Consider the following 23,149-nt stretch of genomic DNA (forward strand, 5'->3'; position numbering starts at 1 on the left):
CTCTCTGCAATGTTAAATTTTTTCATGTTTAACTAATAAGCCTCTCACAAAGGCCACAGATTTTGTTCCACCTTCAAAAGATTGACCAGGTATATATACTGTTAGCTAAATTAAGATTATTTAACTGCAGTGCTTTCTCTTATAATGAGCTGAGCTCCTAAGACTCGTCAGTCAGATACCTTTACTGTAGCAGTTACATTAATGATGATTAGAAAATTCTACTAATTTGTAGTAACACCTTCACTGCCATGCCTATCAGCACTTGATTAATGAGAAAAGTGATTTCTAAGGTATTTATTATACACTGCCAGGTAAAGGACCTAAATCTGCGGAATCTGAACATGACTCCATACCTTTAATCCCTTAATATTCATGTCTACTGAGAACTCTGTAGAGCTAAATTAAGCTCTTTCAGCACACATAAATCTACCAGAAATAACAAAACCAGCTGGTTAACTGAACATAGATGGCCACTCTGAGATAAAAAGGGATTAATAAAATACATTATAAATACATTCTTCATATATTCCCTCCCTCCCCCCCTTTCTCTATTTGAAATCTCTATTTTCAAAGAGGCTTAACATCACTGGTTAAAAATACTGCTGTGTGCTAGAAAACAGTATTGTAGATTAAGATGGCAGCCCAAGAGTTTACTTTTAATTAGCTGTTTTTCACCTAAAACATTACTGAACCCTGTTCATTAACAGTTTGGAGGACAGATGGAACAAATATTTATTACAACAAATGTTCTCTTATATAATTTTGTCTTGTAATTTGAACACAAAAATCTATATACGTGTAACTTGTCTATATATGCATACTTTAGATTCATGACAGTGGTCATATCAGCACCTGTATTTACTTACAGTAAAGATTTAAAAATATTGCAAGCGAAATATCAGAGTTCAATCTTTTGTTCTTCCATCTTGAACTGTTGGATGATCTACGGGGCAGGGCTTATACCCACCGCTTTTCCACAAGAGTGTGCAGATGTTCATCATTTTTTTGGCTTAATCACCTTATTTCTTAGTTTTGTACCAGAATTTCTAATGAATATGGATGTTTATGTAAAGCAGCAATATTTATGCACGTGGATACTCATCCTTCTACCAGCCTCTGGAGATTATGAATTTATTTCACATAGAGCCATTAGCTGGTGATGGCCATTAGTCGGTGATGTTCCTTTTTTTAATCACTGCTCCTGTGGGATATGAATCTGAATCACTGGCTTAAAAAGTAAAAGCTTTAGTAACTTACTAAGTACCCTTTAAGCTATCTGTTAGCACAAGTTTATTAGATTGATTCACATTAGTTGAAGAGACAGTAGTGGCTTTTTTTTGAAACGTGCTCTTATTCTTAAAACATCTTAGTTTCTTGATACTGGTTTGTCTTGGACAGACAAAGTCTAGAACATTTCCCCCCCCACCCAAGTCTTTCCAGAGAGAGAAAAAAAAAAAAAGGCTATAATAAGAAAAGTCTGTGTTCCTCATACTTAGAGAAACTACAGTGATCTGTAATCTCTAATAAACAGACTGTGTGTCTCCTTACTCTGAACTATAAAGATACCAGTTGAAAGTTTAAAACTTTTCAGCATTATCTTAACACCTTTCTACTAAATCAGTGTGTTTTTCTATGGGCTACAGCAAGAAATAGTGATAATTTTGTTAGTGTACTAACATGGTTTAGACTACCATGTAGATAAAAGACAGTAAGGAGATTGTAATTTGTGATAAAACATTAAAGCCCAGACTTTCTTTCTGTGTAAAATGATGTTCACAATAAAAACATCTTTTAACAGAGAGCCCTTTTATTTTTTTTGTCTAATTTTGTAATTTTTTCTAAACTTGTCAAAAATCAGGACTCACAAGGAAGCTCTGGTGTTATATGAGATAGCAGGCTGCCCACTACATGTGACATAATTATTACTTGTACAATCAAGTTTTGTGTATTATCCATCTTGAGGAGCAGTTAGGTTCAGACTGGCTTGCTGAAGCCTGAATCTTAGGTCAGTCAGCCATAAAGTCCCCACTCTTACTGTAAAAAAATTAATGGCTATAACATGAACATTTAAGAAGATCTGGCTACTGCCCATATAGCTACAGGCTTAGAATGTTGCAGCAAAGGGACTTATGTAAAGTCACATAGCAGGTTATGGTAGGATCTGATGTAGAACTATGGTCTCTTGAATTCTCTGTAAATCCTGTTTAAGGAGCTTGCATAACAGGAAATAAGTTGTTTCTGACAGGAGAACAGTCGCGATGTAAGTTGGTGTGCTGTTTTTTTTTGTGTGTGTGTGGTTTTTTTTTTTTCCTGCTAGCATAAATAACTTGAAGCTTAGGAACCTGAAAACTATTTTAAACATCCATTTACACCAGCTGAAAAAAAAAATACATCATCTGTGAAATCAGATGTAAAATACTCCATGAGCTCTGGAGCACTTTTATCTCAAAAGGCGTGATAGAAAAGCAAACCAAAACCATTACCATTCTACTAGATAACAATGTTAATAAATAAAATATATAAAATCATGCATTCTTACTGTAATGTATTAGAAAGGTGCACTGAAAGGAAAATGTCATCCCATTAGGTCTTTATGGAGATCATTTCTAACTACTGGTCTAAGCTGTAACCACTTATTTTCACATGGAAAATAAAATCAAGAAAGGTATAAATCCTTGATCGGATATCACTTAACTAAAATTGCGGGACTATATCTCATGTCTGAACCAGAGCTCCTAAACTAAAAAAATAATTCTCAGAAATAACTCCCACCCCACCTTATTTTTGTGCTAATATTTAAAAATAAAAACAGGATTACGGTTTAGGTTAAGTAATATTTTAGCGTATGGAAGCACATGAATCTAGGCTGTAAACTAGATTTTGTAAAGACATCCATATTACAGTCAATAGAGTTCAATACTTCTTTGGCCCTCTTAAGACCAGAGAACAGCTACGCAGCATTATTTTTTTCCTCTTCATTACTGTACAAACAATATTAGCACTTCAACAGCTTCAAAAACCTATTTTTGTCTGAGACTGACAATTCCTTTCCCCTTCATCCTTTTCTGAAGGTTTGTTACAGAATCTCCAGAAACAGAAATTTTACATAGCAACAAAAATAGTCAGCCACTCTGTTAGTAGAATGACTAACTTCTTTTTTATTTTATGACATTTTTGTTATCCAGTAATTTGAAATTACTCTATAGACATTAATTTCCTGATTCCCTGAACAGAAACTATAATTAAAGAAGCTTAATTGACTTGTTAATGGTTATATGGTAAAATTACAACTATACTTCAAGGTAACTCTGCTCCAAATACTCTCCTTCCTCTTTAAACTGAATCTTCTTCATCTCAACAATTTGTTGAGCAAAGTGTCATTTCACCTCATCTCATGTTAGTTTAATATAAATTCTTCTACATTAGAGAAAAATCAGTTATATTTGGATTGATCCTCAGACTTGAAAACCTAAAAGCTTTAGTTTACAACCTGTAAATAGCTGCTTTTTCCCATTCTAGATGATAACAATTGAAACAGCCCAGGGTTTTAAAACTGGTAGAAAGAGGAAATTAAACAGATAAAAGCTGTTTCTTACTCTGATGTGGTTCACTGGATATAAGTAACTTAGATGTGTCTTTTCATAGCTAACTGATACTTAGCTAATAAATTGGGCCAGAAAAGTGTCTGGGGACTAATACTTATAAATGAAAGAAATACTAGAACTAGTACTTCATGACTTTTCAGTGATAGTTTAATACTTAATTTTAGGGTGTACTCTAAAAATCTTAAGGACCTACCTAATTGCCATTGAAACATACCCCACATTATAGCAATGAATATTGAAAATTTCAGGTTAAAAATTGAGTTTTAAAAAAATCTAGTAAGATGGAAGGTAAGCTTCTAAATATGTCTCCTGTTAGGATTTTTTCCAAACTCAAATGCTCCAGTATGCAAAATTTTATGTCACAGTGACACATGATAGATTATGCCTGGACCAGGAACTCTTCATATGCTATTCTTTTCTTTTTCTGTAGCACAGATCCCAAATGTATTCAACGAGAGCTTGTTCTGTTTCCATTCTAACTCTTTCTCTTTCATACCATCAGATGTTTTAGCTGGAAATTTTTGAGTTACTTGAGAGAATGTTTAGCTTAACCTGTGGCAATGGGAGAGTGATTAAGGCTGAAATGTCAAGTACGTTTCTATATGTACAGGTTTTTTTGCTCAGTCCATATGCACTCATGTGTTTGGAAAGTGAAAGACTTTATCCTGTATGAACTTTTATCATTGCTAAAGCACAGCGATCCAGTCTAGAGCAGGTTTAAAGCTGTCAAAGCAGATCTTTTTTTATTATTATTTTTTTTCCTGTGGCTTTGTGGTATCCTGGGTATCAGTTGTCTGAAACCCAGGGCTTTGTTAGGGTCCTGCTTTAGCAGTTCCAGAAATTCATTTGATTTTGTCTCCTTATGTGCTGATGGATTTTTATCTTCCAAGGGCTTAGGTACCAGCCCCTATTTAAAGATAAGAAATTGAGACACCATGAAGACAGGGGGATTCTTTCTCTCTGTTGTGCACCTTCACAATTTACGCTTGATGCTTTCAAGTGCTTTCATAAACCATGCATTCTGCCTTTACATGGTAGAGAAGAGTGGCTCCTCATGGCTCATGAGTGCTGAACGAAGGCTAAAGCAGCAAGTGCTTGCAACCAGGCTGGGAGCCAAGCTGTGCCACAGTGACCTCCAGGCAAAGATCTGTGCAAGCCAGGCCTGAGATCCAGCCAGCAAGCCCAAGCACCAATGAGGGCGCTGTGGCAGTCACACCAGTACCACTCACACAGAGACAGAAGGTACAGGAGACCCCATTCAGCCTCCAGGGCGGGCAGAAGTACCAGATGAAGCTGGTCAGGATCACCGAGGCCTGTTTGTGCACTCAAAGCCCTGACAGCTAATTTCTTCCCTTCAGTGTATTTGTTGAAGGAACAGATTGACTTGTTAAGGCAGAAAGACTGAAATTGCAATTTGGGACACTGCCCTTACGTTATCAGTTAAAGCACATAAGGATCCATTTGCACAGGAGGATAAACTTAGATTAACAGGTTGAAAAAGTGCCTGAGGGAATTTATACATCATGATCTGGGCAGCAAAGGAAAAAATTAGGTCTTTTACAAATATCAGGCATTAAAACAATTACCTCAGTACACCTGACAGCCAGTGTGTACTTTGAGGGCTAAAGAGATCAGCACTAGCTGTACCGGGATGCAATAGAAATCATGTGGGTGCATCCAATTAAAGACTCACAGGCACTTGCAGGACTGAAATTCTGCAGGGACAGTGCAAACACCTAAGCATGTTTTGTGTTCAATAGCTATAACCTGCAGCAATCAACTCTCATGTTCCAGACAGACCTGATGATGGCTGCAGAGGTCAATCTGACATATGCTCTCTTTTTCTGTAGGTGCGTTTTATATTTCTCTTCTTCTCTGATAGCTGGCATGAGGGAAAAAAATTGCAGGATAGGTAAAAAAAATAAATAAAGAGAATCAGAGGTTCTTTTGTTCTCTGTTTTGGCTTTTGAGAGCATAGTTACAGGGGTCTTGTCCTTGTTTCACATAGCAAAGAGAAAAGAAAGCTGAAATCCAGCAGTGGACGAAGCTCTATTTCATCAAAGAAAAGATGTTGCTTTAGGTTGCACACAGTCAAAGCAGATACCAGGCCCTGATATGAGGACCCCACTATTTTTAAGCCTGGAACATAGAACTCACTTAAGGATGTTAGACATCATAGAATTATTTTCTCATTTCATATTTGCCAACGCACCTACTTTTGAGTCTCTGCTGAGGACAGTTCCAAGGTCGAGACTTATTGTAGCTCACGACAAATTACAGAGAACAAGCTGATTCGACCGCCTCACTGAAAATCATCTGTTGGCAAATATATTTTATCTATCCAGATGCCTCCTACTTCTTGCATAATGGCACAAGCTGTATGGTGCAGCTCATGTGTATCATATCTGGTGGCAGGGAGAGCTCTCCATTGTTTAACTCCCCCGGCTCCTGTTCTGATTCTTTGCTCTACCAAGCATACGTGTTGGCTGTCTTTTTACTGCACTAAGCTTCTGATGGTTCTCAAAATGCATGAAGGCTAAGCACAGTCAAGCAGCTGCCTGTGAACATAGGAAAGAATAGTCCACCTCAGTTCATGAGTTCTTTTGCTATCCTTCAGGAAGTTCAGCTTGGGAGAGATTGTTCTGTGGATCTGGGTATCTTTGAAGAACAGAATCCAGAACAAGTGGCACCTGAGAGCAGAGCACAAGTGAGATGCTCTTTTGCTCTCTGGTATAACGTCCTCCTTTTGGCTGGTACTTACAGCACTTTCTGCTATTTTCTTCCATAGCACATCATCAGCTTCATGGCCACTTAATTTACACTCGACTGAGAATTTCATGGATAGGTCCCTCCCTAGGTGTCATTCATTTAAAGATGTTGATTTGTGAAAAATAGCTTTTTGAAAAACCACAACAACAAAAATCAGTTATTATAACACAGTGTTCTTATGAGTAGGTCCTGTAGTGCTTTACAAAGGTAAACAACTTGATCATTACACATACTTCAGATGACAAAGTGAAAGCAGAGGTATAAAGTGATAAACTCAGGGTCTTGTAGCAGATAAGAGTAATCTTTGATACTTGGATTATTGCTTTATTCTTTATACAATATTTTTTTTCAAATTTTCAGTGTCAAAATAACTTTTGAAAAAATTGTTCTGCTTTATCTTGTCTTTTATGAGCTTCCCTGTTTCCCATTCAGCTGCGATGAGTAAAATGTTGCTTCTTGCCATTGATTCAAAGTTGATGTCACTGGTAGCATTCCTTAGAATTTTGTGTAACAGTTAGAATTAACTTCGTTCCTTTTTTCCGTTATGTGCAATCTAAAATATCAACTGTACCCTGTTGCACCTCTTATCATACTCATCAAAAGTAGTAACTTTGAAAGCCCTAAGACTTATAAGTGAGTAGAGAGATGGAATACCAAAAACCTCAGAAATGGTAAAATTATGATCTTACTGAAATCTAAGCACCTGCAAACAGAATTGGTTGTATTACACTATCTGTTCTCAGATTTTTTTCTTTATTTTTAAAGGGATATATACTTATTAATTACTATTATGGATCAGTCAAAAAAGCTAGGCTTTGGGTTTTGCATAAAAGTGCACCAATTTAGAGACATTAAGGTTTCTAACTCTTGTGGAGACATGAACATGGTGTTTCCTGATAAGTTACTTATTTCTTTCATTTGAAAGGATGTATCTGAGAAAAACAATCTTAAAATTTGTTTCATCATTATGAGAAGTTACAGCCAAGAGAATCCCACGTTAGCATAGAGGATTCTCAACTTGCAATGGAGAGCTTGAACGTTTCATCATTTTCATGGAATTCTAGTGAACATAAAAATCAAAGTCTTCAGAGAGACCCTCATCTTCTTTATTTCTGCTGTCAGAAGGACATCTCTGTGAGATTCAGAAGGAAAGAGGGAATGACAGAGACAAGGCTGTGCTCCTTTCTGTGGTGCTGAGAGATTGCAATGGCACTGTTCCATGTATAACAGAGGAGAGAGCATCTCAGACCAAGGTCACAGTACTTTTCAGACTTGCATAACAGAGAGAAACATTATGTTTGTTTTGCACTTGCCAGTGGTCTATTCTTGGGTGATATAAATGCATGGATTTTACCAGCCATCAGCACCCTTTACATGTTCATGGAAGCTAAGGTTTAGCTATGGGATTTCTAGAAGTTGCTGAGTAAAATTAATTTGCATTATTGTTAGTGAGGAAACAATATTTTTCTAACAAAGAATTTAGCCCATTATGCTTCTTGTACTCACTTGAACCTCAGAATTTAGAAGAGAAAGTACTGAAAACTTATTAGAATTTAAGTGGTAACTGGGTGAAACCCTGGAGATAACAGAAAGTAATTGTGCTGAGCATCTATAATTGATAGTTGTCCTCTAATTTAGCTCATCAGAGGTGGCATATTGACATGACAGTTTTGTTTGAAGATGTCTTCTCTACAGAGTGTCTTCTTCACTTTAAAATCTTCCAGCTCTATTACTTAATAGGTATTCATTTATTTTTCAGCTCTCACATCCCACCCAAAAACCAGCAGGTACTCTACTGCAAATTTAATTCAAATTGTTCCTCCCTGGAGTTCTGTGATGGTTGTTGTAAATCCAGTTTTGTATGTTCCACATGCCTATAACAATATTTGAAAAATGCTTTCAGTACATTTGCATTCATTAGATAATTTGAATATTTAAAATTCTGAGATATTTCTCACACTGTAACCTTAGGAAAATTGTTTAGGCTGGAATTTCCTAAATGATTTTTAGTAGGAAATACACATTAAAATCCCTCTAACAGCTAAAAAAAATATTAGTCCTGGTCTTTTCATGTCTCAGTTCCTTATTTGTTAATTTGAGGTAAAAGTTTACCTCTCAAGGGTGTTATGGTAATGCTATGCACACTGATTCTACAATGATAACACAATACAGACAAGTGGATAAGTATCAGTTAGAAATGCACGCATTATTTTACTTTCCCGAAGAACTAGCAGTATACTTACATTCTTTTAGAAAATACCTTCATATATCTTTAAAACAAGGAGATTATTTTCTTCTGTAACTACTCAAGTTCTTTAAAGGCATTTTGCCTTTATAAAATGCTGTGAGGTATAGCATTAAGACAAACATAGGGCATGGCTTTTACCTATTCCCTTTTAAGTGCTCTTTTGATTTAGTTTAGGAGACTGGTACGTATACAAAGTAATTCATTTTCCAATCCTAATATTATAATTTTGAATTCAAAAGGGACTCAATTAGTCATCATTACAGTTTAATGGCCTGAAACACTTTAGTGCTAAGGAATACTTAGAAAAGTAAACTCCTACCTCTTGTAATTCAAACCATTACATGATTATTTTCAATTGAAAACATGATTCAGGAAAAATAGAATGTTATGTCTTAGCTAGTGATTTTATAACAGCAGTAGGTATGGAAATTAAAATTCTCATTGTGCTCTTTGTAGCTTCATTTAATGACAAGAAAATATGCCCAGGGTCTTCCAAACCTATGAAAAGGATGATGGAGGTGAAAGAGTATGCTATTCAGTACATTTTTCCCTGATTTATAAGTAATGATACAAAAGTATCTGTGGATTTTCACTCTGTTGTGATGCAAAACAGAGGAGAAGGACTTGGGGAGTGTTGGTTGATGAGAAGCTAAACATCTCAGTGTTCACCTGCAGCCCAGAAAGTCAACTGTGTCCTGGGCTGCATCAGAAGGAGCATGGCCAGGAGGTCGAGGGAGGGGATTCTCCTCCTCTATCTTGCTCTTGTGTCCTGAAACCCTGCAGTCAGCTTTGGGGTCCCCACACAAGAGGGATATGGACCTGTTCGTAGAAGTCCAGAGGAGGGAAGGCCACAAAGATGCTCTGAGGACTGAAGCACCTCTGCTATAGAGACAGGCTGAGAGGGCTGGACTTGCTCAGCCTGGAGAAGAGAAGGATCAGGAAAGACCTTATTACAGTCTTCCAATACGTAAAAGGGGCCTACAAGAGGTTTGTAGAGGGAGTTTTTACAAGGGCCTGTAGTAGCAGGGCAAGGGAAAATGGATTTAAGCTGACAGAGAGTAGATTTAGATCCAAGTCCAGATCATGTTACAAACAGTTACACTTGTACCTAAAAAAACAATAAAACTTAACTATTTCTTTGGTGATATAGACAGATTATTATATTATCAGACTGTAAATTCCTGTTGGTTCATATGAGCTTTCATGCACTTCTTGAGGTAGCTAACTTCCTGCAGCTGATATGTTCATAATCTATACAAAAGAATCTTCAGAATATTCCTGTCTCAAATATGTGCACACAGCATATTTATTCAGCTACACCATTTCCATGATAATGGACAGGTGGTACTGAGTGTGCAGAACTGTGATATTGGAAACATTCTTTAAATTACTGATGATAAAGAAATTTTTCTTTTGCCAAATAAAATCATAGCAAGGGGCACTGTAAAGATGTCATGAGTGCTGGTTTGAGTGAACGTGAATTAAAAAATATTTTTCCCTGTACATTCATCACTTAGAAAAAGTAATGCTCTTACGTTAATATATTTTAATTAATTCTGTGCTGTTTTACCTTACATAGAAAAATAGAAGTATTTTTTTTCTATATTTTTAGGAATCTACATGACTTTGTCATTTCGGTATTTCTGAGAACTTCATGCTCTTGCATAAACGTTTTCACAAAATCTGAGCAAGATATAGAATCATTATCCCCTTTCACAGGTATGGGGCTGAGGTATAGAGACAAACTGTGGCTTGTTTTCACTGAGTTCCTACATGAGGCTCTCTAACTATGGTTAATACTTGGTTTTTGATTGAAGACCCAAACCATTGTTCAGACTCCATTTAAATAGTATTTCTGATTCATTGTTTTAGAGTGAATTGGACTGAAAGTTAAGTGCTGCTGTAAGGGATACCCAAACTTGCAGGGTCTGGAGCTTGAATAACTTATTGAACTCATCACTGTGGGTAGCTCCAGTGCTACTGATCAGTGCAGTCACTCTTTGTCCAGCTCCAGTAGTTTGAACAGACTAATGTGTCTGTTTACTATGTTTGTAGTGAAGACAAGCCATTAAGTGACATTTCCAAAGACATAAAAAAAAAAAAAAAGCAACATGGGTCTTCTGAATCTCATTTGTTTTCTGTCCAGTATCTGAACTGCAACCTTATGCGTAGATATTGATGAATGATTTTGTAGTGATGCTAACAGGCAATAATTCTTGTGTTGCATATTTTTTATTAATGATTAGCGTTATTGGAAGAATACCCAACAATCCCTCCCCGACAGTATGTAAAGGTTTCCCTTCAACAGTAAATATTATCACTGATGATGCTAATGAAGACATTAGTTTCACTGTGTTTGAAGCACTGAAACACTCCACTGTTAACTAGCCTAGCGGGGTTTATGCTAATGTAAAGTGTAATAAAGTACAGGCCACTATCTCTTTAAGCAGAAAGAAAGGAAACTTGTTTCTACTTCCAAGGGATGCCTAGTGTGCGCTTATCTAATTGACTGTGTATTTTGTCTAGGTGTTGAGGGAAAGCTAAGAGAATGAAGGCTCTAAGTCCCCAGTGGAAGCATGATATGGCGATGCAGTGCTGGTGCTGAATTGTTCTCTCTGATGGCTCTATGGGAGTGGATAGCACTGAGTCTTCATTGCTGGGTTTTAGCTGTTGCTGCCGTTTCGGATCAGCATGCCACAAGCCCCTTCGACTGGCTCCTGTCTGATAAGGGACCCTTCCATCGCTCACAGGAATACACAGATTTTGTGGACAGAAGTCGACAGGGATTTAGCACAAGATACAAGATTTACAGGTATGAAGCAAAGGGAAAGTAAATACAGAGATAATCACCCATGGAAGTTGTAAATTATCAACAAGGGTTTCCTTAAAAGAAAGTCTCAGATGTGGGAACAAATCCATAGACACAAAATTCATTGCTGAAATATATATAAGGCTATATATGCACTGTGTACTATGGAACTGCCTGCTTGTGTTTCTATTTTGTTTAAAGATCTATTGGTAATTGATTATGTTGCTTTAGAAAACATTATTTTATTACCTGCCTCTACTCTGCCCTTAGTGACATAAAAATGTCCTAATGTATTCAAACACCATGTTTGATTGCAGAGGGCTAACATGAAACACCTTTGATCATGCAGCAAGATCCAATTAAATGCTTTCAGTGTGGCTCATCAAGACATAAGCTGAGACATTAAGAATGAAATTGTGGCTCCACAGATACTGCTGGCAAATCATAGACTTTATTGTACAAATCCGGGCATTTCAAAAGTGTCTCAGAAGGTTTAATATTAGTTTAATGTTAGTTAGGGTTTTCAGAAGGGGTTTTCTAATGCCTGAGGGACTGAACAGTAAGGGTGACTGAATTTTAACAGAAGTTGCAGGTGTTTGGTCCATCACAAACATCAGTATTAGGCTGGCCCAATTCAGACTGAGAAAAGAAAAAACAAAGGAAGACTTCAAAAGTATAGTCTTCATGAGAATATGTGCCTTGCTGTAGAATTGCTTTCATAATACATTTGTAACCTCTCAGTTTCTAATCTTTTGTGACAGCAGTGGTGAAATACCTTAATAATTTGCAAGAGATATAACTCAGTAACATTGAACAGGTTTTTCAAGGACATAGCAAATAGAAAGAAGGGGAGAAATAGGGGAGCATGGGAGACTAAGGACCAAGAAAACAAAACTGTGAGCAGAGAGACCTTTTCACTTTATATTGTTATAGATCCCTTCTGTCAGCGAAGAGAAAGGGTTGGCAGCAGGGCAATGTAGCAATGATTCTTAATTTCCCTAATAAGTCTTCAACCTACAAACTCAGACCATTTTGGTATGAAAATACACATGCTGACTTTATTTAAAACCATGAAATATTTTGAGCAACTTTCATACTGATTTTAAACTTCTTCAGTGGTATCCATCTCATTAGAAGAAGGTAAGAATGATATATGCCTATACGTACATCATATTTAGTTCAACATCCAGTGGCCTGTGACAAAACTGCTGGTCTCAGCCTGTAAAGATTTTATTTTTAAGGAACTTTGTTTTCCTTTCATAAATACATGCAGTAGAGGGCACTCTGTCTCAGGTCAATTTTGCAGTGGGTTTCTTTGCCATATATGGAGAAATTAAACACATTTTGAAAATAAAGTGTGATTTGGAAATATGCTTGATGAAGAGGCCTGTCTTAACAGAACAGCATTTCCCAGTATTTACTGCACTTTAAAAGCCAGCTGTCAGGACCAATAATGTAAAGCCAATAATACAGAGACTGAGGCAGCATATTTTATTCTTATTATTCTGTATTAGTCAACACTGAACCAAAATTATCTTACTAAAAACATCAAAGATGGAACTGTATTTCATTTCAGCTCTTTTAACCAGGTCTTTGAGAATTTTTTTCCTCTCAGCCATCATTACAGAAGCACTGTTAAATTTTATAAATCTCTAATCATATAACTAATATTTATTTGGGTATGTACATAGGTTTCAACTTACTTTAATTTAAAAAATCCTACAGAAAGTGTTTCTTGTGTTTATTTCTGTTCTTTGCCTATTCTTTTCAAGAAATGAACCAGGAAGTCAATAGGCACAAGCTACCTGAAACAAAAGAAAAGCTGCGTTTTTTTTTTTTTTATTATTTAGTCCTCCAAATATAAACCTAACTGCAAAGTTTCCTTCTAAAATATAGTCCTGTTAGCAAGTAGTGCAGAACATGGTGACCTTGTTACAAACCTCACAGTGTAAATTTAATCCCTGTTGCTTTACTGTGAGCTTTCCCAGGCTAAAGGATCTGGAGTCTAATTGGTCTGTTCATTCCCCCACCGATCTTTTACCTAATGAAAATGATCCCTCAGGGACACAGTCCTGAATTGAATGGAGAGGTACGGAAGGGGAAAGCACAAGCCTGCATTGACTCAGCTGAATCATATTAGGAAGAAAGAAAGGTCACTCCAAATAGTGCCAACAGAAAGGATTCCTTTTCCTTTGCTTTCACTTCAGCCCCTAAAGATCACACATGAAACTTGACATATTAAGTGTAAATGAGAAGGGAAGTTGCCTCTATTAATTTTAACATCCATGCCAGGTCAAAATCCGTGGGGCTGAAGAAAGGTGAAGGGTGTGAGAGATTCCAGCAGATTATGTCCCATTTTGAATCCTTTCTGCTAGGATGTTGGTAACACAGTAGTGTCAGACAGAAAATGACAAAAGACCTCTTTTTTTCTCTCTTTTGGTGAAGGAGTTGTCTTCAAAAACACTGATGGCACTGTTACAAGTAGCAGCTCTCTTTCCATGTATCCAGGTCAATAGCATCCAAGCCATACACAGATAACACATTGTATTTCTCTGACAAAACATAACAAACACTGCTACCAGTGAGAACTAACTCAGGATGACCAACCCAACACTGGGACTAGATGTTTACAATTAACAAGAATTAAATGGTCTCAATAAAAATAATATAAAACCAGTAGTGAGCTACACATACTGCATGTAGTATTTTAAAATGTGTTGGAGGAAATTTCGGCGGGAGACTGTAATGGTGTAGAAAAAAATTAAATCTCAAATCAGTAAATTCCACCCTTTTTTTTTTAAATTTGAAAATGGCATTCCCTCTTACAATCAAGATCCTACTAAAAAGCAGAGAACATATTATTCTGTTTTTGATTAATTGGGTAATGCGTATTTCTGTAAATACCAAAGTGCCAGAGGTGAAGACCTTTATCCTGCACCATTGTCTGACACTGATTTGAATGTGAACAAGGTCAAGTAGTGTAGGTCCATGAAAGATATAGAATGATTAAAATCAAGATAATAGGACAGAGAACTGGAAAAGCATATATTAAAGAGAACAACAAAGAATATTAAAATGAAGATTACTTCAAGCTTGACGGAAAAAATTGTCATTATTTCTTAGCTATTGAGTAAGAAATGTTGCACTACTTGTTTTTATTCTGGTAAGTGCTATGGCAGGAAACACACTGATTTAAAAGTTTTAAGTTTTACTTAAATATATGTGGCAATTGTTTTCCATAATGTACAGTAGCTTTATCTTTTTCAGTTCTTAAATTACATAGTCTGTTTGCATTTAAAATAGATGGAGTCCAACTTTTAGTTTAATCAAAGAACACATTATCACTATACGAACTTGTGTGCTTGCATTTCTGTTTTTTCCCTTACTGTTTTATGCCAACGAGACAAAAACCAACTGCTTTGTATCTACACCCCTTCATCATTATAAACAAAACTATAAAATGTAAGGATGAAGCCAAAGATTGGCACTGAGGATCACACTTATTGACTGAGACCAATTTTTAAATGAGAGGTTTTAAAACATATGTTTTTAAAGACGAAAGTTAGACTTTCCCTTACCTCCCTATCTAGAATCCAGAGCATAAAACAAGCATGTGATAAAAACAACTCATGCATAAATTATGGGAAGGAGCACTTAAAAAATCTACTGTCACCAATATTTTAATCTATACCTATAAGATCAACTAAGTCCATGAACAAGCAAATTGATTCTGCAGTGTGCTTAACTCCCCAAAGAGAGGAGCTTTTAACATTACAGAATAGACCCAAAAAAGACAAATACATATGTAACACTGTTTTAATCATATATCGCAGTACGCTAAATAATTGCAACTGATGTTACCAAAATTGTTATAAGTTGGGAATGGTGGGCTGGTTATGTTGATTATATGGCAGTGTTGTAGTCCCTGTAATTCTTTGAAGGAAATATCCTCTTACAGGATATTTAATAATTGCTACAGTTTTTGGTTGCATTCATTGCCACTGATCTATGAAGAGAGATGCCAGGAAAGCACCTCTAAATTAGTGGGAATGCTGTGTCAATATTTTATAGAAGGTGGCTCCTGTAGTTATTATTAGTAAATATTTTGGCAAGGAAAACTGAGTTTATAATTTGTTATTTTAATACACAATGGGAGTGCTGTGCCTCTTATGTAAATCAGTTCTCCAGACAAAAGAATTTAAAGCTAAACAGAATTACTAGAGAGGTTACCAGGATGGAAAGAGTGATTGTGAAATTATGCAAAGAACCTCCTCTGTATCAGAAGAGGTAATTTCTACTGTTAAAGGGAAGTATTCACGCTATCAAGTAAGGTCCCGAGGAAATCTCCTCAGGGATACTGTGTAGTTTTGTTCAAGCGATATGATTTAAAATCTGAAATAGATGTGAAAAATCAGGGAAAAGAAGAGCCTAAGCCTTGTTTTTTCTTTTAAGGCAGAAATGTTTGTCATGTTTAGAAAAAAACAAAAGTTGAAAGAGGATACAGTTTCTGTCAATATTCATATAATTAAGTGAGATGAACTGTTTTAAACAAAAGCCATAAAACCAAATTGATATAAACTGGCTACAACAAATTTAGGCTGGCTATTTTAAAAGGGTTTCTAGTCATTAAGGTAAAACTGTTTTGAGACTTTTTAAGTTACAAAACCTTATCAATCCTATGAGTAGGGGAAAAGGGTTATAAGATGTGGTGTTTATGACAGCAGACTAGGTTTTAGTAACCATTGAAAATCCTCTGAGGTAAGTATAAAAGTATTAGAAAATAACACTATCAAAATAAAGGTTATTTTGTATTATAACATACTGGGTTCTTCTCATATGTTCAGACTCCTCTTGTCACTGAACCTATAGGGTAAAGTGAGCAAGCCTGAAGACTGTAGTAGAACACTCACTAATATGTTTTAACACTTGTGTAAAGCAGAGCCAACATTAAAATTGGTTGTGGTTTTGTACCCTATCACAATATTTTAGCTCATACTTATTACTATACTTCTTGATACATGTATACATCTGATAAGCAATGTCAATAAAAAAACCCTAGATGGTTCAGTTGTGGGAGGTACACATCAACATTCCCTGATCTGCAATATTCACCGTGGTGTACAGCCTGGAATGACATTTCCTTGTGCTCTTCCTGAGGTTCCTTTGAGCTGATAATTTAGGGATTTTAAGGCACTGAGAAGAACTAATAAAATATCTTCAACAATTTCTTCCAATGCAAATGTTTTTTTAGGGCTGAAAATGCCTGCCACCATACCTTTCAAAAGTCTAAGGAAAATGATGGTATGGCATTTCTTGGTTGTTATTTCCTATACATTTGATCACACTGTAGAAACTGGTCATCACTGACAATTTTTTGGACGGGCTGATTTGGTATTGGAAGCACCAGAACTGTTGTAGTTTTGAGATAAGATTTCTTTGGAAACTAAGACAGGAGCTTATTTCTCAGACATAGACTTTAGTTTCCTTAACGTGAAACTTCACACACAAAACCCACAAAAGGTAAGGTAGTGACAGAGGAGTGGAACAGAATATATCAAAGAAAGGAATAAGGCAAATTAGTACTGTAGACATTGAAGAGAGAAATGGGCTGTAGCTGGCTAACTGTAACAAAGCAGCTTCAACAGGTAACTTAGCAAACTGGTCAACCATTGTCTTCAGAACATTTACTCCTTTGGGTATGCACAGTATCACTGCTGGGCAACTGAGAGTTGGAATTATAAATGCATCAAAGAGCAAACATGTTTGCCTTCCACAATCACTGCATCAATAGGGAATAAATAGCAGGAACAGTTCTGTCTGCCTTTTCCAGAAATTCGCTGTATCAGTAAATTGCTTCTGCCCTACATTGTAATTGGTCAGCTTGATTTAGGGAATTTTCCATTCAACCTGGCCAGTAAAAGACAAAGTAATCAAATGGATCGTCATTCTCAGAATGTTTACAAAAGGCTAAACTACTGAATACACAAACCTAGTGGCTCACAGGCTGGGAACAGAGAAAAGCAGCTCAAAGATAGTTCCTTGAGTTGGGAGTTGATAGATTTCCTCTGAAAAAATAACTTGTAGTCCGATACAGCGGCCTCATTGCTACAGGCAGCATAGGTACACGGGACAAAATGATGGTGATTTTGGTCCTGAGGAATCAACAGCAGTAGTTTTCTATAGAGAAACATTGTTTAATTAATGTAAAAAAAAAAAAAAAGTTGGACATTTTTAAAGAATGTCTGGAACTGAAATATATCAATGAATTTAATTTCTGATTGTGATATACTTTAACAGTCTCTCTTAGTCTAGTTAGTTGGGTATAACAAAGACATGATGCAAGTTAAATAACAGGCTTTGGTGAAACTGCTTGCAGAAGTGCATACCTGAGCAAAAAGTCCCATTAAACGTCCACATTTCCAGGTCTAACTTGGACAATGTTTTATGACCTACACATACCAGGTAGTTATCAAGTAGGGGAACCTCTGTAAGGTATGTGCTTGTGAAATGGTGGAAATAAAGGAACAATTTAAACTGAGAAGCTATGTATACATAACAAAAGACTTTGACAAATGTATTCAGATGAATTATAACTGGAGCCTAGTTTAATTTACTAGTAATCTCAATGGACTGGCAAGTACAGAGAATGGGTGTTCATAAAGGCAAAGGAGTCTCTCACTGATGTTCCTGTGGCTACCTCCGATGGCACTGGCAGCCTGAGGAGCTCCTCTGATGGATACCAGAGATACCAGAGGTGCAGGAGATAAGGACTGAACACCTGTTTCTGTCTGTCTCCTCAATCCCAGGTATGCAAGATCTCTGCCCCAGGTAGGAATATCTCCACAGGCAGTGATAAAAGATATTTCCAAAGACAATGATAAAAGAGTGATCTCTTGCAGATACTTTTGGCCCAGGAAAAAGGACAGACAGATATGAAGGGCTCAGAGGTGGACTGGAAGGGCCGAAGAGAGATATTTAGTTCTGAGTTCCGTAATGTCTCTCTCTTTGTAGCTCTGTTATATATATGAGGCAGCACAGCAGAGAAATCACCTGCTGTAGGTAAAAGGCTAGCACTTATCACTCAAGAGCACAAGAGTTACTGAGCTCACTTGTGACACTGATTCACACCAGCCCTCAATACACTTTGAAAGTCTTTGGAAAAGCATGACCACACCCTGATGAAATAGTGTAGTTTTAAGAGACACTGGCTTCTTACAGAACCTTGCAGAAATCTCAGTGAACAACAAGAAATTTTTCTATCAATCATCTTAATCCTACAGCATTCCAAAGCCTCTAAATTGTTTTGACACTGACCAGGGTCAGATCTAACCCTTATTCCCTCACTCCATTTGGTTGTCTCAGTATTAAACTATTGGTTTTCAAAACAAGGGTAGAGTTTCTCTCAGTAAGCAAAGTGGTAGTGCTGGGAAGGATACTAGGGAGCAGTCCTGGCTAGGACATCAGGATTAGTAGTGTTCTCAGGAGTCAGTTTCATGAGAACACAAGCATGTTTCAGCTTGGCAAAAAAAGAGAATATTGATGCCAAGATTGCCTTCTGTGTTTTTTATTTTGTAATACACTGCAGGAGTCTTTTTTTGACAATCTCTCTTTGTATTTCGTCTTCCTTGCTTGATGTATTTAATCAAAGATCCCAAGGAAACTCAAATGGAAAAGAGGAGAGTGAATCTTATTTTAAGTAAACATTATTATAATTTGTTTCCAGGATTTACACACTTTTAAAATCTAATACTTTAGGGATAATTATTAGATCAAACCTCCTACTGATATTTTTCCCTAGAACAAAGAATATTTATTTAGAGAATATGGGGTGTAAACATTTCAGTTAGTAAGTTTATAAATCATTTAAATTGCCCTAAAATTTAGGATAATACAGGCTGTAACTGAATGGTTTTGTGCAATCACTGAAGTAGTATAAAAGCTGTTTAGCACTAATAATAGATCCATTCTTCAGTCAGCAGGATAGTCTGCCAGGATCCTCGGCATGAAATCAGGTAATTTTCATTAATAGGTTGAGAATTTTTGGTTATTTAGGTCTTTGCTCTTTTATTTGCCCTTTCTTTTAATTTTTGCTTAAATATCCCTGCTGGTCCTGTCACTGATACTCAAGATGTAGATTTCAAATGTTGATAACTTTCATAAAGAGGGAAAACAATTACCAAAATTTCTTTTGGCTGCAAAAAAAAAAATATATTTTTTTTATTTTAATATTATAATTTGAATGAAGTTCTCTGTGCTTTAATCCCTATATTGTTATTTTTCCTCATTGCTGCTAGGTCAGTAGTCAACTCCAAACCTGCAAGAATGGCTTTCAGGTTTTTCTTTTTTGTTCATGTGTAAGTCTGTATGAGTGGCATGTTATGTATTACATAAAGAACTGAGTAGCACAGAAACCTTTTCTCTATAAAAAGAAAGTAGTATTGATTAGAATGTATGATTCTTTATATAGAAGGTTATTTGTGCCTTTTCCATACAGAAAAAAGAACAACTGACACCAAATGTGCTCACTCAAGAATTTTTTGTAATTTTCTTATCATTGACTTAAGGTCATAGTCAATATCTCAGAATTCAAGTCTTATTGTCTTCTAGCTCTGATTGATTGACTCTACAGGTTTTACTAGTCATTATGCTGGTTGTGAATTTTTATTGTGCAGCAACAGCCTCATTCAACAGACATCCTTGTGAAGAAAAGCAATACTTCAAAATAATGTTTTGTTTCTTGATTCTCCCTAGAATCCCAAGATGATTGTCATGGATAATAGTATTCTTAAGGACATTAATGGCTCTATATCTCAGTTCATCCTCTGTTACTTTCAATTCCTTCTTTATTTATGCAGGTTGAGAAGACAAGATCTTTTTATTGATCATACAATTTGATATTTATATATATATAAATATCAAATTACATATATATCTGAAAACAGCACATACAAACCCACTAGCAATTTTGAAGTTGTATATGCCAGTTTTACATGCATAGAAAAGGTACTATCTGGCTTCAAGTAAAGAATGTTTCATTTCTCAAGAGCAAAACACATGCACATGTTTTGACTTATATGAGTAACATAATTAAAAATTAAGAGACTAAGGCATATTCTACCAAATATTCTGAAAGATCAGCAGCACCTGAGACTTGAGGAAATATAATTGAGTAATTTAAAATACATATTTGTATATTAATGATTTCTGAACTATATTAATACAGTTCTTGAAATTTTAAAATAGGGATTTTTAACTTATGCCCTGACTGCTAATAGTAAAATTGAATGTTTTACTAGGAAGGGAAATACAATATCAGCTTTGCTTATCTGCTTACATTTTTTTATCCAATTACATATATATGTATTTTATTTAAACCATGACTTTAGCTATTAATGTAAAATACTGGCTATATGCTATAATAATAAAACTAAATTCTAAAATAACACAGCATAACCAATGTGTTAACCTGCATTAATAAACAGAATAAATCTTTTTTGTCAACATTTTACATATTTAGCCATATGAAATAAATGAAAACATAATAATTCCAAGTGATTAAAAATGAAGGACGTGTAGTAAGGTCTCTTGTTACAAAAAACTGCTCATTGCCATTTTTATTCTATAAAATATCTAATGATGCTTCTGGTAGCAAACCACCAGATTCATTAAATTGGAATAAGTGGAAAACATGTAGTCAGCAATGCTTGTTTAGTTACTCATTTCTAGGACCCAAATATTTGCGATTACTGTGAGAGTGAATCTGTGTGCATATGAATTCATGTATGTTTATATACGTTTATGTGTGTGTATATATATATGGACACATGTACATGCATGTGTGTACATGTGTGTGTATACGTATATATATGTACATATATTGATAAATACAGATATATGAAAATTAAGTGAGTTTATTTTTTTCAGTAAGGAGAATATTGTTTATTAGAAAAAGAAACATATCTTCTACAGTCAGGTGTCTGAATAAGAACCTTTGACCAATACATTAATGAAGTTTAGTACGGACACTTCCTGATGAACCGGAGGCCCAGAAATTCTCCATAATGCTGGCATTGTCAAAAGACCTTTCCCCATTAGCCCTTTGTATTAAAATGTGTCTGTCAGAAGCATTCTGTCAGCTTTTTCTGCATTTTGCTATGCTTTTGGTCAACTCTAGATTATTCCACTGACATTAAACTTTAGCTGTGGCTATGATAAAAGAAATATGAGAATCTGTAACTGAAACACGTTAACATGAACTTTCTATTTCATACAGGGTCTGATGGAACCATTTTAATTCATCTATCTTTCCACATGGAGTACAGTTAATGAAATTGGCCTTGTGTCATGGTTTAAGCCCAGTTTAAGAAGAAGAAAAATAATTGTTACAGCTGAACCCCAGAAACTATAGTTTTCCTATGTGTGTACAGAAAAAAAAAAAAAAAAGATGTATGTGTGTTGCGACAGAAGCTCTGTATTTAACTCTCAGTTAGTTTTCCACAGATTCCTTGTGTGATAATGTCATATGAAATCCATATGCCACAGATTTTCCACCTGCATTTTGAACTTGTGGATCCGACATGTGCTCCTGTTTGGGCATTGAACTCCGATAACACTTGTCAATATATCTGAAAAATACAACAAGTTGTGCATAACTCCTGACTTTCAAGGAATTGAAGGAAGATCATGCTGAGTTCAGTGCCCATGTTGCATGCCCAAGTTATGACTAATAACAACATAAAGCTACATCCTGATCCATTCTTTCATATGCCTCTTAAATGACTCACTAGTCTGTGCTTTATTGCTACTTTCATGCTTAGATGCCTTTGTCTTTTAACTTTTTTTTTGGTGTCAGGAATTGAATAGTATCTGAAGGATAATTTTATTTGAATTGCCTATGAAATTTGCTTTTCTTTTCAGTAAATCTATTTCTCATATGGTTGACTTTGAAGGTCCATCTGTTTATTTAAAATTTTGCCTGAAGAAGTAACAGTTGTGTCTATTTTTACTGCTGTCTCTTTGGCCTAAATAAGCTCAAATAAATGTGTGGTTGTTTCTCGGTTCTGACATTGAAGTTCCGTGTGACTTGGGTATCCATCTCATTCTTACCAAAACCATCAAGGAATGCTAGTTATGAGCACAATATATTAAGTACCCTGACATTCACTCTTTCTGTTATGAGAGATAAAAAAACAAAATAAGCGCTTCAAAAAAGAAAAAAAATTAAAACCCCCACATTTAAGCATTTAAAAATGTCTCCATGTACCTATTCTATATTTATTGGGAAACAAAATTTTATGTATGACAGTCACACTTACTTCACTCTATTTCTCTTGTTTTCACAGTTGAAAAATGAGAATTCCATAACATGAGTGGGTTTGCAAGAATTTCTATCATTGTTGACAGCATAAACAGCCTTTATTTGGTTTTTATCTTAATACAAAATAAGATTTGCCAAGTTTCTAGACAGCAAAACCTGAGGTGACAGGACTTCAGTTTCTGATTCAGTTGAATCTTAGGGAATTCCCATGTACGGCTGACATGTATGAATCAGTATTAATCTGTCCCTGAAAAGGACTGTTTCTGTTACAGTAATTGGGACAAAACGGTAGGGAGAGGTCAATTTTAGTTAAACAAGCTTGCTATCAGTATCTCAGAATTTAGCCAGGGAACAGAACTTTTGAGAAACTAGGGTGGAACAGAGAGACATTCAGTTACATG

The 23,149-nt window shown here is 35.8% G+C and overlaps 1 protein-coding gene across 2 annotated transcripts in view; it reads left to right on the forward strand.

Annotated features, from left to right (window-relative positions):
• The window catches only part of BRINP3 (BMP/retinoic acid inducible neural specific 3), a 204,478-nt gene that overhangs the window by 5,915 nt on the left and 175,414 nt on the right, over positions 1-23,149 (forward strand). The window contains exon 2 of one of the 2 annotated variants that reach the window (XM_061345337.1): positions 11,149-11,434. The exons of the other annotated variant lie outside the window; for it this stretch is intronic. Within the exon in view, the coding sequence (XP_061201321.1) occupies positions 11,199-11,434 (236 nt within the window). The 5' untranslated portion in view covers positions 11,149-11,198. The remainder of the gene's footprint in view (positions 1-11,148; positions 11,435-23,149) is intronic. 2 annotated transcript variants of the gene reach the window in all.

Source organism: Neopsephotus bourkii, unplaced genomic scaffold (genome assembly GCF_033783945.1).
Source record: "Neopsephotus bourkii isolate Nb327-2 ecotype Australia unplaced genomic scaffold, CSIRO-AGI_Nbou_v1 NB_234, whole genome shotgun sequence".
Lineage (NCBI taxonomy): Eukaryota > Metazoa > Chordata > Aves > Psittaciformes > Psittacidae > Neopsephotus > Neopsephotus bourkii.